This window comes from the organism of the source record quoted next, unplaced genomic scaffold (genome assembly GCF_019419815.1).
Source record: "Pyrus x bretschneideri cultivar Hongxiangsu unplaced genomic scaffold, Pyrus_bretschneideri_v1 Contig125, whole genome shotgun sequence".
NCBI classification, from domain to species: domain Eukaryota; kingdom Viridiplantae; phylum Streptophyta; class Magnoliopsida; order Rosales; family Rosaceae; genus Pyrus; species Pyrus x bretschneideri.
In genome coordinates, this window is record NW_025999419.1 from 1,470 (window position 1) to 19,010 (window position 17,541).

General features: G+C 37.5%; 1 protein-coding gene across 1 annotated transcript; it reads right to left on the reverse strand.

Annotated features, from left to right (window-relative positions):
• Nucleotides 1–825: 825 nt before the first annotated feature.
• On the reverse strand, nucleotides 826–9,792 carry LOC103966689 (retrovirus-related Pol polyprotein from transposon TNT 1-94). The gene is made up of 13 exons (XM_048578567.1): nucleotides 8,188–9,792; nucleotides 5,755–8,085; nucleotides 5,002–5,063; nucleotides 4,707–4,872; nucleotides 4,222–4,280; nucleotides 4,077–4,143; nucleotides 3,652–3,981; nucleotides 3,137–3,205; nucleotides 2,974–3,063; nucleotides 1,996–2,100; nucleotides 1,558–1,575; nucleotides 1,323–1,426; nucleotides 826–1,003 (listed from the first exon to the last, which is right to left on the reverse strand). The coding sequence occupies exons 1-13, from the start codon at nucleotides 9,790–9,792 to the stop codon at nucleotides 826–828; spliced, it is 5,184 nt and encodes a 1,727-aa protein (XP_048434524.1).
• Between the last annotated feature and the right edge of the window lie 7,749 nt (nucleotides 9,793–17,541).

Sequence of the window (17,541 nt, forward strand, 5' to 3'; positions counted from 1 at the left end):
AACAAAGGAAATAATGGTGAATGTTGGTACAGATGATTGGATTAAAATGGAGAACCCTCAAATTTCAAGGCATAATGAAAGTGGAACTGTGGAATGGTTTTTCATTTGGAGGAGACGAGAAAAGGGTTAGCTATGAAGGAAATTCATCCCTTCTAATCCTACCATTTTAAACAGGATTGGATTGAATGAATTTTCTTCAAGAGTAATCCCTCTTCTATCCTCTAGGCGATCGTAATTTTATATTTCTTCCTTCAACATATCTTAATTTCGTAGGCTATAAATTCCAGTCCAATCACGTGTAAACAAACCATACATTCTTAATTTATCATTACATTAAAGACGAAGAAGCTCTATCCCATGAGAATGTCAAACATGTTTGTAAGATGAGCCAAGTTCCAAAAGACAGTTTTCCACTAGCAAAATTTGATTAATTGGAAAATGTAACTGTAAACGCAAAAATCATGTAGCAAATGAAATAAGAACACATATAAAATCATTATTACACACTCATGCCTTTCGGATTAAAAAATGCACGAGCGACGTACCTAACACTTGAAGATAAGCATTCACTGAATGAAAATAATGAACCAGTTACAAGTCTGAGAATTAGTCAATACAACAAGGAGCGCGAAATAAAACACCAGTTGGGATTAGATTTTGACAGAATCGACCATCCAACACGACAGGGCAAGTGCAAAAAAGGGGAAAGAATTGGACAGTCCGGTTGAAAAAATGGTTAAATCTTATGAATCCCCACCAGGTATATGCATATAGATCCTATATACAAAGACTTTCAAGTTGAATTACCGGTGAGGGGGAGAATCATTACTCTTCGGTCTCGAGAGGCAACTTTTTTGTGAATTGGAAGAAGTTTGAATGAGAAAACTTATTGGGGAGAGTCATGAGTGGATCATTTCCGCTGAGTTTTCGAACTGCCAATCCCAACGCATAACCTAAAGCTCGTGCAACCGAAACTGGAACTGCATTTCCAATCTGACAATACCTGCACAAAGAAATAAGACAATCAACGATAACTCATCTTATAGAAATATTTCAGTTTTCTCTTTCATTTTCTTCCTCAGTCAGATCCTGCAGAAATAACTCATTCAAAGCACAAAATGAAAAGTTTATGCAACCGTGTCAAACTGTGATCGTTTGGAAGGAGAAATGGTTTGTTACAGTGGAGATGAGTGTTTTCCATATTAAAATACGGATCAACAAACCAGACACGAATCATAAACAATGCATCATTTATTGAATAAACTTGCAAAAGGAGTCAAATATTCAACATCACGTTCAGAAGAAGAATTGAAGGACCATACCTCTCTTTAACTGTCCCACAGAACCTATAATAATCAGGAAAGCCTTGCAATCTTGCAGATTCACGTACAGTGAGAATTCGGTCCTGCTCCGGATGTAATACTACCTACAGAAGGCTATAGGGTTACTACAATATTCAAAAGATGAAATGCCATAAAGAACTAGACTAGAGAGGATGGTTAAACCTGGTTGTGACAACTTGGGAAAGTAAGCACAGTGGGCACTGTCTCATCCCACCTTAACCTCGCAAACGGTCTAAAAATATAATTAAATTTAAAAAAAAAGTCAGAAAAAATGTGAGGAAATAGAATAGCAGTAAATGGTAGAACACATTAGACGGCTAACAAAAAAAAAAAAAGAGAACCTTTTCGATTTGCCTTGTTCATAAGTAAAGCAATAGTCTGGTACCTAGAAGGAAAAAACACTGGTTACACACTAGCCAATTTTCATTTTACTTAAACACATATTAACATTGCAAAAAATACATCAGTTTCAGTAACAGTCTTTATTTCAACCTACGGAGGTTCCTGTGAGCAGTTTTGTGTCCTTTCAGTTCCATTCAGCCCTTTAAGAGGACCTAAATTCTCACCATAATTTATACTTTCGTACATAGCTATATTGTTTTGTTTCTTATTAACATCTAAGTAACAAAACTTAAAGAGTATCAACACTCACTAATGGCCTTCCAGATGGCAACAGAGAATGCTTTTCAGTTGACTCTCTCCGAGCCACATTGTCACTTCCTACAACAACACCAGGTAGATCCCGGAAATTTGCTCCCTGAAAATAGCTATAACTTAGAAACAACAGACAGTTACAAAGTTAACAAAATTTGAATGACAGAAACGTGAAGTTAAACTTATCCATGCTATATAGAGTGTGTGTGTGTGTGTGTGTGTGTGTCTGTGTGTGTGTGTGTGTGTGTGTAACCTTTCTTTTTGGAATCTGACAAACTCGTAAGTAATCATCTTCGTATAAGTGGTAAGTCCGATGGTCATAAAGTGAAACTTTTGCTTTCGTAGTGCCATCAAACGCGGATCCCATCATCTCTACACAACCAGCGTAAATGAAAGTTAAAATGGAAATCATTTAAATATGTGTAGATGGACGTAGAACAGATCATATGAATAGCCTGCCACCCAAACCAAAATAACAAAAACAAAAAATTTAATGTTGCTAGTCATTATGATTTATCAGTTAGATTTGCCATTCTACTATACAAAAGTTTCTATATGTTAAACACAGGTGCCAAGCATTTGACATCATTATCTTTCAAATGTGGATAGTAGGGGCAAAGGTAAGAACACACTTTCTCATTTGAAATACTTGGAATTTAACACATATCATGACAGAGGAGCTAAGCCACATCAACCTTAGAAGTTTACCAAAAGCATAGTAACGGGGGCTCTAAGGGCCAAGAACAAATTTGGTATATGCTGATGATGTTAAACATTAACTGCATACAACAAGTTCTGAAAATAGTGATATTACCATGCTGTGTTGACCTTATATATCTTTGGAAATCTGTTTCAGGAGGCTTTTGGAATGGCATTTCTTCTCTTTTTTCATCGTTTGAGACCTATAAATTTAAACACAAATAGAAATTTGTTGAATTGTAAGAGAAGAGCTTAGCTTCAAAGATAATGAACTTACAGAAGGAAGATCCGAGATGGCATCACGAAGAACAAGAGCTTTTTCTAATAATTCACGAGGTTGTTCTTCATCGTAAGCAACAGTGTTCCGCTGCACATGAAAGCAAACAATTTATTTGGTAAAGAAAAATAGAACTGCAAGTTTAAGGTTTGCTTAGAAGTACCTCGAACTCTGGTGGAGGCCAGTATCTCATTATGACATCATGTGTTGGAAGAGGAAACTGTGGCAGATTCTGCGAAGATAAAAAAAGAGGGGAAAATACGTCAGGCTCTTTTGGCCTTCCAAAATGAATGAATGCATTATTAAACGGTAACGTGAGAATTTGAGTGAGCTTGAATTATGTTTCACAAGTCTGGTTATGGATTTTATGCATTGGGCATGCCTTTTAGCTTTGTCTGAGCATGTATATGTGTGTGACTCAGATATACTAAAGATATATTTTCTGTTTCTTGTTCTTTTTCTAATGTTTGATGATGAAAACAGTTATATGGCCCCTATACATATTGAAAAGAAACACAATAACCATACTTTTATTTTGGGAAACCAAAACTGAATATTAACCAACGAGTATCTAGCTATCACATAAAAGAAATTTCAGGTCAGATTCATGGAATGCCCATTGTATTTTTCATGTTACTCTCGATCATTTATTAAAACAATGAAACAAAAAGAGATCACCTCACAAGCATGAGCACCCCACAAGAAAACACGCAACCGAAATTGTGGAAGGCCATAACAACCAGCAGCAAGTATTCCCAGCCTCGCTTGGTACTTCATATCCACCAAACGACTAAGTGCATATCTTCCCAGAGAAGCTTTGTCAAATCTCAAAATGTCAACAACATTTTCCATCAGCACAAACTTTGGCTTCAAGAAGTTTACAATATCCATGAAGACTACAATTTGATGATTCCTCTCATCATCCAATGGAGAAACAACGTTTCTATAGCGATTATAGCCACTAATTCCTTGGCAAGGAGGGCCCCCACATATTACATCAACATCTCCCTGAAATTGTACATATCTATTTAGGATTCGGATAGCGCAACACAAGATCAATATATATGGTCCTACTTTAGCTGGTTCAATCAGTTACTACTTACTGGAAGTGGCAAAATTTTCACTTTCCTCCCATTTCTTACAAAATCCTGTATACTTTCTTGGCAGTTACTGGGAAGGAAGATACAAAAAAAATTAGTGCTGATGCGGAAATACATATTCATAATCATATCATAAGAAGTGGTATACCTTAAGCCTTCAATTGGTTCCCATGTATCTTCACTGCTACCATAACCTTTCCAATGCACCTAGAAAAACAATACAATTAAATATTTATTAAGATAAATAATTCTGTAGAGAAACGAGATAATATTAAGAGTGAATGAGGAATTCACAGTCGAATTGCATGGAGCAAAAATAACAGTAACAACTATGAAAAAGCGGCAACTCCTAAACTAAAAGCGGATTTAACACTACAATCCTCTGTACCTAATGTAAGAAATCATGTAAGGTTTTCCGACCCAACTCACACATAGATTGCCTTACATAGTAACACACAAGTTTTGTAAGTAGCAGTAACAAAACAGTAGCTAAACCACTTTGTTTTAAGCTTCAGGAATTTCAATAATAACCAGAGGATATGATGATATGCTATGAGTGCACAAAATCTTTTGCATCCCTCAATGACATTGTAGATATTGTCATCAGACATCTTAGAAGCATTTTTGTTTTACCTTAAAGTTCACTCCATGCTTGCCTGTCTTATTAGGATCACCAAAGCAGACATCAACAATCCTCGAAACTTCATATTCACCAGTACCAACCTCATTACTATTCTTTGGTACACTTGAAGTCTTTGATCTTAATGGATGAGTTCTTTCGACATCGTTGGCCTTATGCCTTCAACAGTTGTAGAAAATCCTCAGCAGTTTCATTCCTGACCTACAAAAAAAAGCATAGAATTATTCTGTAATGTCATTGTAGGGTAAATTGGCTATTACCTAGAAACGGATAAGATATCTCACTTGCGTTTCTGGATGATTTAACTTCAAGCTTTCGCAGGCAGATTTATCACTGTCAAGGGCCCATTTCTACAAAAAAAATTAAAAAGTAAGATTAGCTATTCATGACAACATGTTTAAGGGACTATATAAAAATATTTATAAAGTTGAATACCGTGACAAGATTAACAGAGGAAAGTTTAGCACCAAAGCACTGTTGGGGGTTTAAAAATGCTTCACTACTTGGAGAGGTTTATCTCACAAAGAAAAACATAACGCAACGGAATTGATAGGCAAGAGAAAGAAAGAATTCTCAAAGTATTACACAAGGTTTTTATTCACTCACAAACTTAGTACAAGAGGAAACACTCAAACACTCTTAGAAGCTTTGTTCCTTCTTCTTACTTCTTACTTCTTACTTGACACTCTCACTTCTTGCTACTTGCTCTCTTGGTTGTTGCAAATGATGTGGATGCCTTCTCCTTTTATAGGCATGGATGGAACCTTGGAGAAGCATGAAAACATTATACTAGAGATATCTAGATAATTCCACTACCTTCCTAAGCTAGAATTATCTACACTAATCTTGTATGTTGGTGGAATCCTCACCATTCTTCTAGACTCTTCCATCAACTTGAACTTTGCTAGAATTCTCTAGCATGTGCATGGATCTTTCTTTGTGTATGGGCCGGATCAATTATCTTTGGGCCAAGACAAGATTACAATTCAACATCCCCCCTTAATCTTGTCTTGTGACGCCAATTGAGTTTCTTAGTCTGACAAAGTCTTCTTGTTTGAGTGGCTTGGTGAATATGTCGGCAACTTGGTCTTGAGACTTCACGTATTCCACTTGCACATCCTTTCTTGCAATGCACTCTCTTATGTAGTGATAACGGGTATCTATATGTTTGCTCTTGTCATGGAATACTGGATTCTTTGCTAGAGCTATTGCAGACTTGTTGTCGACATAGATCTTTGTTGGCTCTTCTTGTCGCATTCTTAATTCTTTGAGCAAGTTTCTCAGCCAGATTGCATGGCAGACACATGAAGTAGCAGCTACATATTCAGCTTCGCAGGTAGAGAGAGTGACAATCGGTTGCTTCTTCGACATCCATGTGAATGCAGTGTCTCCCATGAAGAACACAAATCCAGTAGTGCTTTTTCTATCGTCGGAATCTCCTGCCCAATCATTGTCGCTATATCCAACAAGTTTGTAGTTATCAGAACTTGAATAAAACAAGCCAAAGTTAGCAGTACCTTTGAGGTATCGAAGAATTCTTTTGGCTGTTTTCAAATGTGTAGTTGTAGGATTCTCCATGTGGCGACTGATTAATCCGACAACATAGAGAATATCTGGTCTTGTGCAAGTCAAGTAGCGCAAGCTTCCAACTAGGCTTTTGAAAAATGTTGGATCTACGCTTTCTCCTTTGTCATACTTGGTTAGTTTGACTCCGCACTCCATTGGCGTGCTCACGGGCTTGCAGTTGTCCATTTTGAACTTTTTCAGTATCTCCTTTGTGTAGCTTTCTTGGGAGATGAAAATTCCTTCTTCGTTCTGCTTGACTTCAATGCCTAGGTAATATGCCATCAACCCGATGTCGGTCATCTCAAATTCTTTGGTCATCACTCTCTTGAACTCTTCAAACATGCTTGGATTACTCCCGGTGAAGATTAGATCATCCACATATAAGCACACAATCAAAATATCTCCATCTTTGACTTTGACGTAGAGAGCATGTTCATGAGGGCACTTGATGAAGTTGTTTTCCTGAAAGTACTTGTCGATGCGACTATTCCATGCTCGTGGCGCTTGTTTTAACCCATAGAGGGCTTTCTTCAACTTCAGAACTTTGTCTTCATGCCCTTTGATCTCATAGCCTGACGGTTGCTGAATGTAGACTTCTTCTTCAAGAACTCCATTTAGGAAAGCGGACTTCACATCCATTTGTTGAATCTTCCAACTGTTTTGAGCTGCCAAAGAAATTAGTAATCGTATAGTTTCCAACCAAGCAACGGGTGCGAATACCTCATCATAGTCGATTCCGGCTCTTTGACTATAGCCTTTCGCCACTAGTCTTGCCTTGTATCTTTCGACCTTTCCATTGGCATTTTTCTTTGTCTTGTACACCCACTTGACTCCGATGGCTTTGTGTCCTTTCGGAAGAACAGTGAGTTCCCATGTATCATTCTTCTGGATTGCTTCAATTTCTTCATCCATTGCTTTCCTCCACTTAGTATCTTGCACTGCTTCTTGGAAGTCAACTGGTTCACAATCAGCAAAGAGACAGAAAAGTGTAGGATTATCAAGTCTTTCAGCTACCTCATAAAGATCTCGTATACTTCTTGTGCGTGGTACTTCTCTTTCATTTAGACTCCCACTTGACAATGCTGATGCTGATGAATTACCATGATTGGTTAATGTTGGTGAAGTAGGTGGAGTAGTGGATTCTTGTTGAACCTCTCTTGCTTGCTCCATCATCCCTTGTTCATTATCTTCTTCAAATTGAGGAAAGAAGTGAAGATCACCTGCATGCGGGCCAAAATCCCATTCTCCTTCTTCATCGAACATCACGTCTCGACTGATCACCGTCTTCCCATTGTTTGGATTATACAGCTTATAGCCTTTTGAATTTGTGTCATAGCCGATGAAGATGAACTTCTCACTTTTTTCGTCGAGTTTGGTTCTCCTCTCGTCTGGTACATGTACATGGGCTATGCTTCCAAAAACTCTTAGATGAGAAATACCTGGTTTTCTTCCACTCCATGCTTCTTGCGGAGTTTTTCCCCACACTCTCCTTGTTGGAGATCGATTGGATAGGTAGACAGCACATGCTACAGCTTCTGCACACAATTCCTTAGGCAATTTCTTGCTTTTGAGCATGCTTCGAGCCATGTCGAGGATGGTTCGATTTTTTCTTTCCGCCACTCCATTTTGTTGAGGGGATCTTGGAACTGTCAAAGGTCGACGAATTCCATTTGCTTCACAAAACTCTTGAAATTCCTTCGAAGTGAATTCTCCTCCTTGATCAGATCTCATGGCTTTGATCTTGCAACCACTCTCCCTTTCTACAGCGGCTTTGAACTTCTTGAATGCTCCAAAGATTTCTGATTTCTGCTTCAAGAAATACACCCAGGTTTTTCTTGAAAAATCATCAATGAAGAGAAGGAAATAATTATTTTTACCCAAAGAGCTTGGTTTTATTGGACCGCACACATCGGTGTGAATAAGCTCGAGTGGCTTCTGGGCTCTTGTGGTCGACTCCTTTGGAAAGCTTTTCCTGAACTGTTTCCCAAGTAAACATCCTTCGCAAACTTGATCAGGGTGGCTGATACACGGTAAGCCTCTCACCATCTTCTTCTTGGATAATAACTCCACTCCCCCAAAGTTAAGATGCCCAAAACGAAGATGCCAAAGCCAAGATACGTCTTTGTAACATATCTTGAGACACTTTGCAACATCGTTTTGAATGTTCATGGGAAACATCCTATTCTTTGACATTTTCGCCTTGGCAATTAATCTTCCCTTGTCATCTCTAAGAAAAAGGATATAATTTTTCGTATGAAAATCATAACCTTTTTCTAAGAGTTGACCCAAACTCAAAATGTTGCTTTTCATATTGGGCACGTAGTAGACATTTGAAATTAATTGGTGACCGCCATTTTCCAAGGGAATAAGGATGTTACCTTTTCCTTTTACGGGTATTTTGGATTCATCTCCAAAAGAAACGTTGCCACTCACTGATTCATTGAGCTCTACGAAGATGCTTCTTCTTCCGCACATGTGGTTGCTAGCGCCGGTGTCAAGGTACCATGTATAGTCTTGGTCTCCATCATTGTTCTTGCATGCTAGTAGCACAACACCATTCTCTTCTTTCTCTTCTTTCACATAATTGACCTTCTCATCAAGTCTGCTGTTTGGAGCTCTACATTCCCAAGCATAATGCCCAAACTTTTGACAATTATAGCATTGAACTTGAGATTTTTCATACCTTGAGTTTGAGCGTCCTCTTCCGCGACCTTTTGTTGAGCTTTCTCCTCTTTCGTAGTTGCTATGGTTGTTTAAGTTCCAACCACATCCACGCCCATGTCCACGTCCGCGACCTCGACCACGACTTCTTCCGTAACGGCTTCTCTCGTTGTCGAAGCTTTCTTCTTTCTTCTTTGGCTGAACATGCGTCTTAAGGAGCTGCTCATCATTCCCTTGCCTCTTCTTATGTTTCTCTTCATATGCTTGTAGCGAACCCATTAATTGCTCTATACTAATTTCTTCCAAGTTTTTAGTTTCTTCAATCGTCACGACAATGTGCTCGAACTTGGGGTCCAACGAGCGTAGTATCTTCTCCATAATTCTAACATCTTCTAACTTTTCTCCGTTTCTTTTTAATTGATTGGAAATGGCTAAGACTCTTGAGAAATAATCAGAGATTGATTCAGACCCTTTCATTTGTAGAGATTCGAACTCACCTCTTAATACTTGAAGACGAACCTTTTTCACTTGTTCGGCTCCTTTGTAAGAGGTTTGAAGCTTCTCCCATGCTTGCTTGGCAGAGGTTGCACTCGAGACCTTCTCAAAGCCATTGTCATCTAATGCTTGGTAGATGAGGTAGAGAGCCTTCTTGTCTCTCTTTCTTGAATCTTTCAAACTCTCCTTCTGGGGTTGAGACAGAGTAGCTTCATCTTCTGGCTCAGTGTAGCCTTTCTCCACGACTTCCCAGACATCGTGTGCACCCAAAAGGGCCTTCATTTTGATACTCCAATTATCGAAGTTGTTGCTGTCGAGCACTGGAACTTGGAAGGCTACCATAGCATTGCTAGCCATAGCTCTGGTACCACTTTGTTGGGGGTTTAAAAATGCTTCACTACTTGGAGAGGTTTATCTCACAAAGAAAAACATAACGCAGCGGAATTGATAGGCAAGAGAAAGAAAGAATTCTCAAAGTATTACACAAGGTTTTTATTCACTCACAAACTTAGTACAAGAGGAAACACTCAAACACTCTTAGAAGCTTTGTTCCTTCTTCTTACTTCTTACTTGACACTCTCACTTCTTGCTACTTGCTCTCTTGGTTGTTGCAAATGATGTGGATGCCTTCTCCTTTTATAGGCATGGATGGAACCTTGGAGAAGCATGAAAACATTATACTAGAGATATCTAGATAATTCCACTACCTTCCTAAGCTAGAATTATCTACACTAATCTTGTATGTTGGTGGAATCCTCACCATTCTTCTAGACTCTTCCATCAACTTGAACTTTGCTAGAATTCTCTAGCATGTGCATGGATCTTTCTTTGTGTATGGGCCGAATCAATTATCTTTGGGCCAAGACAAGATTACAATTCAACAAGCACAATCCAGTTGACATTCCACCACATCCACAAAAAAGATCTAAGAGGGCCAATTCCGCTTTGTAAGTTTCAGAGCTGGGCATATTCTCCAGTAAGTTTGAAGTTGACAGTGTACCAACTGCTTCGATTGAATTGCATGATGGCATGTTGTGGCTCTTCACAGAATTATCTGAAGTAAAAGTAGACAACGATGAACTGTCAAATCTTGGGAATTGACGTTTCAGTATAAAGTTTAATTTTTTTGTCTACATTTGTCCCTTTGGGTAGATCTTGGAGGGCCACTTAGTAGTACAAACAAAACGTTTTCTATATAGGAAATACAAGGACTACCAGACTATTTCCGTATCCCATTAGATATAGTTTCTTTAATAAGTCATTCAAGATTATTTATTAAATTTTATAATAAATGATGAATGAATTTTAAAATTTTAATACAGACGTCCAAAAATTACAATAGAGGTGAACAATCCCCAACATTCTTTTTGATTGGCACCAACCGTATGACCAAAAAACTTCCAGCACCCTGAAGCCCGAGGAGTTCTTCCACATACATAGCTACTGGCAAAAAAATTTAGGGAATCACCCAACTTGCATGAGCTGTAACGTAAAGGGAGAATGAAGAGAAATGCGATCTGCACTTTCTTCACCAGCCTCAGAAAGAATGCATCACTGAGGGTTAACTTTCCCTTTACCCAATAAATGTAAAAGAATTTGTATCTTAGGAGACTTTTTCCTTCCAAATCTGATCAATAGGTTTAAAGCATGACAATGCACATTCATTGCATTAAACAAAGCATGTACATGTTTCTAAAACTTTCTAATTAGTAGTTGCCCTACCCCCTCCCTCGTTTTTCTGGGCTGGATAAGTAGTATAATCCAATCTTATGGTATACCACACCAAACATTGCATCATATTGAAAGTATCATATCAAGTCTATTCCAACTATTGAGCAAAGCAAATCTAAATAAATCATGCTCAAAAAAAAATAGGACCAAATACATAAACCTATCATTGGCACTGTATAATCCACTAACCAGAGATGAAGGAGCGAAATGTGGAATAGTCCACACAGTATTCCATATCATAGTAGAAGTCAGACGGCGAAATGGAGTTCACTTTTAACCCTACCTGAAAAAGTAAAAAGATTAGTACTTCACTAATATAATATACAGCATGTGTTCGGCAAAATGGCAAGATACAAAAAATCATTAACAGAAGTCAATTGTTAAACAGTAGAATTCAAGATTTAATAATACCTTAGGGGATATATGTGTAACATTGACTTTTGAAATAATGCAATCTATCAAATTATCGTTCATTACAGTAGAATAGAATAAACGCCTCTTGTCATGAGAAGTCCCTGCTTCTTTGATAACCTGAGAAACAAATAGAAAAACCAAAGAATGGTTAGTGGGATATACCTTACCATGGGTCCGTACTCAACAATTTCAGAAACTCACCGTATCTTCAACTTTATAAAACCACTGGACTCTGAAATATTTTTCTCCATCAGCTGTCTTGAAAAATTCTATGATCCTTCCCACATGCTTTTGTCCTTCATCACCCTGTAAAAATTAACTTAACATTTATTTCAAATGCTCGTCGGAATGCAATTAAAACTACATAATACCATGCATGAGCTCTCCAGGATAGGTCCAAACAAACTATAAGTCTGTAACTAACACTACTCTGAAGAGTTAAGGTCCTATTTGATGTTTTCCATACATCGTACATCCAACAAACCTTCCAAAATAAGACTATGTATCAATATTCAATACACCTATAACTCCAGATCAATGTTTTAAAAGGCTCGCCTCAGGGCGCGCCTAGGTGCCCTGTGAGGTTGGGCTTGAGGGTTGCCGCCTTTGTTTTGAGGGAGTGGGCGGAAGGCGCCGCTGGAGCCTCCTAGGTGCGCCTCAGGGGATTTTTTTTTTTTTTTTTTTTTTTTTAAACACTCCCAATCCCAAATTTTGGGTAGGGTTTTAACTGCCTCATACCTCTTCCTTGCACTATCATCTCTCTGCCTTTTTTTTTCTAATTTTTATTTTCTTATATAATGGATGTGTGTGTTGTTTGCGTGCATTGTTATATGTGTGCTCATTGTGTTTTTCATCCTCTATTTTATATATATATATATATATATATATATATAAAATATAATATAATATAAGTATATACATGTGTGTATATGTATTTATAATATATGTGTGTTCTTCGGGTGATTATTGATTAATACTCTTTTTTTTTTTAATGTAATATATGTGTACGCTCAGTGTATATATTAAAAATTTTAGGTCCCGTGAGGCTTCGCCTCACGCCTAGGCTAGGCTATTCCTTTGACGCCTCTCCCACACCTCACGCTTTTAATACATTGCTCCAGATTAAGAAGGCATCTACACAAGTAGGGCATGTGGAAGCAATCTGTAATCGCTTTTAAAAAAAAAAAAAAAAAAAAAAAAAAACCACCCATGATCAGTAGGGAAAAAAGAGAAATTACCTCTATGTAAGCACAATCTCCAAGATCGAAGATGCAATCGCCAATTTTAGCTTGAGAAAAGTGACATTCAACATCCAAAATTATCTCATCTTCTTCATCTTCACTACAACCATGTATACATGTGACAATAAAAAGCATAAGCACAATAGATGAAAAAGGATCAGCTTCTCGTTACTCGGGAGCACAATGCCGAAGTTCTTAACTAGTGAGGGGGTCTAATAACATGCTCTGTGTAAAACTGTGAGCAAACATGTCGTGGGTGAATCTAGTGCTTTGAGAACATATGGGATAAGATTAAGAATAAAAATTATGTGGTCACCCGAGAAGCAGATGCGTTGATCTAAGAGATGCGACATGTAGTTGGCAAGACAAAAGAGAACGGTGGGAGTAAATCTATGACAAAAGACATTTTCTACTTTTAAGAAAAACAATGTTTGGTAACAAGGTTATATGGAACATATGCCACTACATGTTTCTACCACCTCACCAGTCAAGACTATGTGCTCTGTCCATGAAGCTCTGAAGAAAACCATAACCAAACCCTGAAAGAGATAATTTATGAACTATTTATTACTCACTTTAGCTTCAAGCTTTGTCTTTTAGTTCTTTGACTCTGCAAAACTCCAACACAGGCACAACCAGAACTAAATCATATTAAACACGATACTGTGGTGGTTTTTAACTAAAAGCTAAAGAAACCCTAGAACAGAGTGTAATCTATTCAAATCACCAGGTGGCTTCACAATTACAAGTTTAATAGTCAAGAGTGAAAAATTATTCTACCAATATAAAATGAAATAAAAATTGCATGGATAGACATTAATTAATACACGTGCACTCATTTGCATACATATAAAGTGCACTTATTTATATACATATTTATCATGGATATCATGTATTTATTTACATGCTTATAAAATCTGAATATAAGTGCAGATGAGGCCTTCACTACAAGAGGTTGAGTGGCCAAATATGCATCTTTGTGGAGATTCCCAAAGGAATCAAATTCTTTCTGGCACAAGGTGATAAGAAGCAAGTATGGGTCGCAGGATAATGGGTGGGATGCAAATCCTTCACTGCGTGTTTCAAGTCGTAGCCCTTGGAAAGATATTTCGTCTGGTCTTCAATCGTTCCTAGAGTGTTGCAAGTTTGAGGTGGGTAACTGGGAGAGGGTGAGGTTTTGGGAGGATGGTTGGTTGGAAGGTGGACCATTGAAAGAGCAATATCCTAGATTATTCTTGTTATCGAGAATGCACAACCAGAGCATTTCAAGTTTTGTGGATTTTTCTCTTCATTCTTTAAGCTGGAATTTTGATTTTAGAAGAAATTTGAATGAGTTGGAGATAGAAGAGGCAGCTAGGTTATTACAGAAGGTGGAAAATGTTCATTTGATTCAATCAAGAGCGAATAACAGAAGGTGGAAACTAGACTTATCAGGATTGTTCACTTGCAAATCCTCTAGCTCTTTCTTGAGCAACAATGGAACTGTGCAACATTTTCCACCCTTTTCTCAGATTTAAAAGTCAAAAGCTCCTCCAAAGGTCAAAGTTTTTGTGTGGTTAGTGGCTACTAGGAAGGTCAACACTTGTGATCAAGTTCAAAGGCGAAGGCCTTTTATTTGTAATTCTCCCCATTGGAACAGTTTGTGTAAATCTGAGGAGGAGAGTGTGAATCATATTTTTCTCCATTGTTCTTACTCAATACAATTGTGGTGGAAATTGGTTCAGGAATTTAAAGTTAGTTGGGTCATTCCAAAGGGTTGTTTCGAGTTTCTAAGCACCAATTTTGAGGCTTTAGGAAAGGGGAGGAAAGCTAAAGCTTTGTGGGGCTGTTTGGTGTTGGCAGTTTGCTGGAACATTTGGTTGGAGCGTAACAGAAGAGTTCTTGAGGATTATAATGGAGTGGGGGTAGCAGAACTATGGGGTAGAGTAAGATACTAGGCATCAGTTTTGAATGAGTTCAAGGATTATTCTCTTTCTTATGTAGTGTAGGATATGTTAACAGCCTTAAAATGATTTTGGTTGAGGTTATGTTCTTTTAATCAAATATATTTGAGAGATCTTAGTTAGCTTTGCTACATGGTGGATTTCTTATCCACTATTTTGTAATTCTTGTTTTTATATTAATAAATTGTTATCATTTCTTCTCAAAAAAAAAAAAAAAAAAAAAAAAAAAAAAAACATCTTTTACTGCTTTAGTTTCCCATCGACAATAAGAGAAAAACATATGGAGAACTTTTTATGCTGTGTCAACTTTAATCATTTTTAATTGGAGTTTTTTTAAGAAGGTGTTAGAATATGAAAACAAATAGTTTACACCTTGTCAGGCTTTGATCCAGCTGAGGCTATTTGGGAAGCAACTGTTCGGATTGAAATGTGAGAGCGAAATAGTGGAGTGGTCCAAGTAGGTAAAGAGTCTTCCTTGCAAACCCACTGTAATTTCTGAAACTTAAACTCCAGTTGGATTTCCTTTTAAATTTCTACACTTTAACGTTGATATTGAATGCATAGTTGTGATGAATGGATGGTTGAATGCATATATACTGAGATGAATGGATGAATGTATGAATCCACGAGTAGTTGAGATTAGACCGAATCAGTTTCGAATGCAGCCTGCAATTACAAATCAAAAACCTAATTAGATAAGTAAAGAAAAATAACAAGAATTAAAAATTGCAATAATTTTTTTTTTTCAATTTTCTGATTTTTTTTTTTTTTGTGATTTTTGTAATTAGGAATAAAAGCAGGAAAATAAAATAAATGAAATAAAAAGAAAAGAGTTTGAAAAATTGGGTTGCCTCCTAATAAACGTTTTAGTTAATGTATATAGTTAGATGGAGTGAAAGGTTGGTGATCACGTCACTTGTTCTTGTAGAATGAACCAGTCCTTAACAGCATCATAGGGCAATATTGTTGAATTATAAGTGTTGAGCTGAAAAGTTTAGAATAAGATTTCTTAAATTGGTGTATCCACTTGTGCAAAATAATGCCAAGTGTAAAGTTCTGTTTTGTAAAAGGCCATGAGTGCCATGTGTTGGTTGATCCATGTAATTAGATAGATGAGTGACTAAGATGAAATGTAGTGTAAGTGTGGTCCCAAGTTAAGGCCATCAGTTAATGTAAAAGCAGAGTTAGTGCTCTTTTTCGAAATAGAGAAAATATTCCTCTGCAATTTTTGCAAGAGAGAAGAAGAAAAACCATTCGGTTTCAGTTTTGTTCATCTTTGTTTTCTGTCAAGCTTTCTCTAGTTCAAAACCCATTGAATTCATTTACACTAACATGGCCTCAGAGCCAGGTTCGATCATCTGAGCCTGGGCGTAAATCTGTGAACTCATTGAGCTAATTTGAAGCTTGGTGAAAGTCGTCGGAGACTCATTATCATCTGAGAAGAGAAATCAATCCAGTCAGACCAAAGATGTTTGGATCTGGAAGCTCAGAAATGAGAACTCCAATTTTCTCCAATGAGAACTACGAGTTCTGGAGAATCAAGATGGTGACAATCTTCAAATCACATGGGTTATGGAATATGGTGGAGAAGAGAGTTAAAACGTCCGATTCGAAGAAGAAGAAGCCTGAAGGATCATCGGAGGATGATGTAGATGAAGAAATGCCCGATGTGTTGATACAAGACGCAAAGGCTTTGGGAATCATTCAGAATGCAGTCTCGGATCAAATCTTCCCTCGAATCGCCAATGCCGAATCAGTGAAGATGGCATGGGATTTGTTGTATGGAGAGTATCACGGTGGTGATCAGGTACGATCTGTGAAATTACAAAATCTGAGACGTGAATTTGAGTATGCTAGAATGCGTGATGATGAAACTCTGTCTGGGTATCTTACTAGGCTAAATGATTTGATAAATCAGATGAAAACATTTGGGGAAATTTTGTCTAATGAAAGACTTGTGCAGAAAGTTCTAATTAGCCTTAGTAAATCATATGATCCCATATGTCTTGTCATTGAGAATACAAAATGTTTGGAGACTGTAGAATTGCAGGAGGTAGTTGCAATTTTAAAGAGTCAAGAACAACAGTTTGATTTGCATACGGTTGATGCAACTGAGAGAGCATTCTCTTCACTCTCTGTGAATCCAAAGGAACAAAACAAGAGTGGTGTTCATTCTGGTTCGTCTAGATTTCAGAGAAATTGGAATTCTAAAGGCAAGAAATGGGAATCAAAACCCAAATTTCAGCAGAAATCTCCTTTGCACAATTATCAGAATGTAAATGCATCTCAGTCAATGGGTCAAGAGGTTGCAAAGCCTCAGTGCAAGGTGTGTTCTAAATATCATTTTGGTGAGTGTAGATACAAAGGGAAACCAAAATGCTTCAACTGTGATAAATTTGGGCATTGGGCTAGAGAGTGTACTGTAGGCAAATCAGTGCAAAAGGCAAATAATGCAAATCAATTGGAGATGACAGGGAATCTGTTTTATGCAAACAACACAGTCACAGAACCAAAGGTGAATGGAGAGTGGTATATAGATAGTGGTTGTAGCAATCACATGATAGGAAATGTAGATTTGCTTGTTGAGGTCAGAACCAATGTAGCTAGCAAAGTTCAAATGCCGACTGGAGATCTTGTGAATGTTGCAGGAATGGGATCTTTGGTTATTGATACAAATAAAGGGAGAAAGTTTGTTAGAGAAGTAATGTATCTTCCCGGTTTAAAGGAGAACTTACTCAGTGTTGGTCAAATGGATGAGCATGGATATTTCTTGGTGT

Excerpts from the sequence above, each read along its gene's own strand:
- LOC103966689 (XM_048578567.1), bottom strand. The coding sequence starts at position 9,792 with ATGGCTAGCAATGCTATGGTAGCCTTCCAAGTTCCAGTGCTCGACAGC. Across the intron at positions 4,281-4,706 it reads AGCATGGAGTGAACTTTAAG|GTGCATTGGAAAGGTTATGG; the intron begins GTAAAACAAAAA and ends TTGTTTTTCTAG. Across the intron at positions 4,144-4,221 it reads GAACCAATTGAAGGCTTAAG|TAACTGCCAAGAAAGTATAC; the intron begins GTATACCACTTC and ends CTTCCTTCCCAG.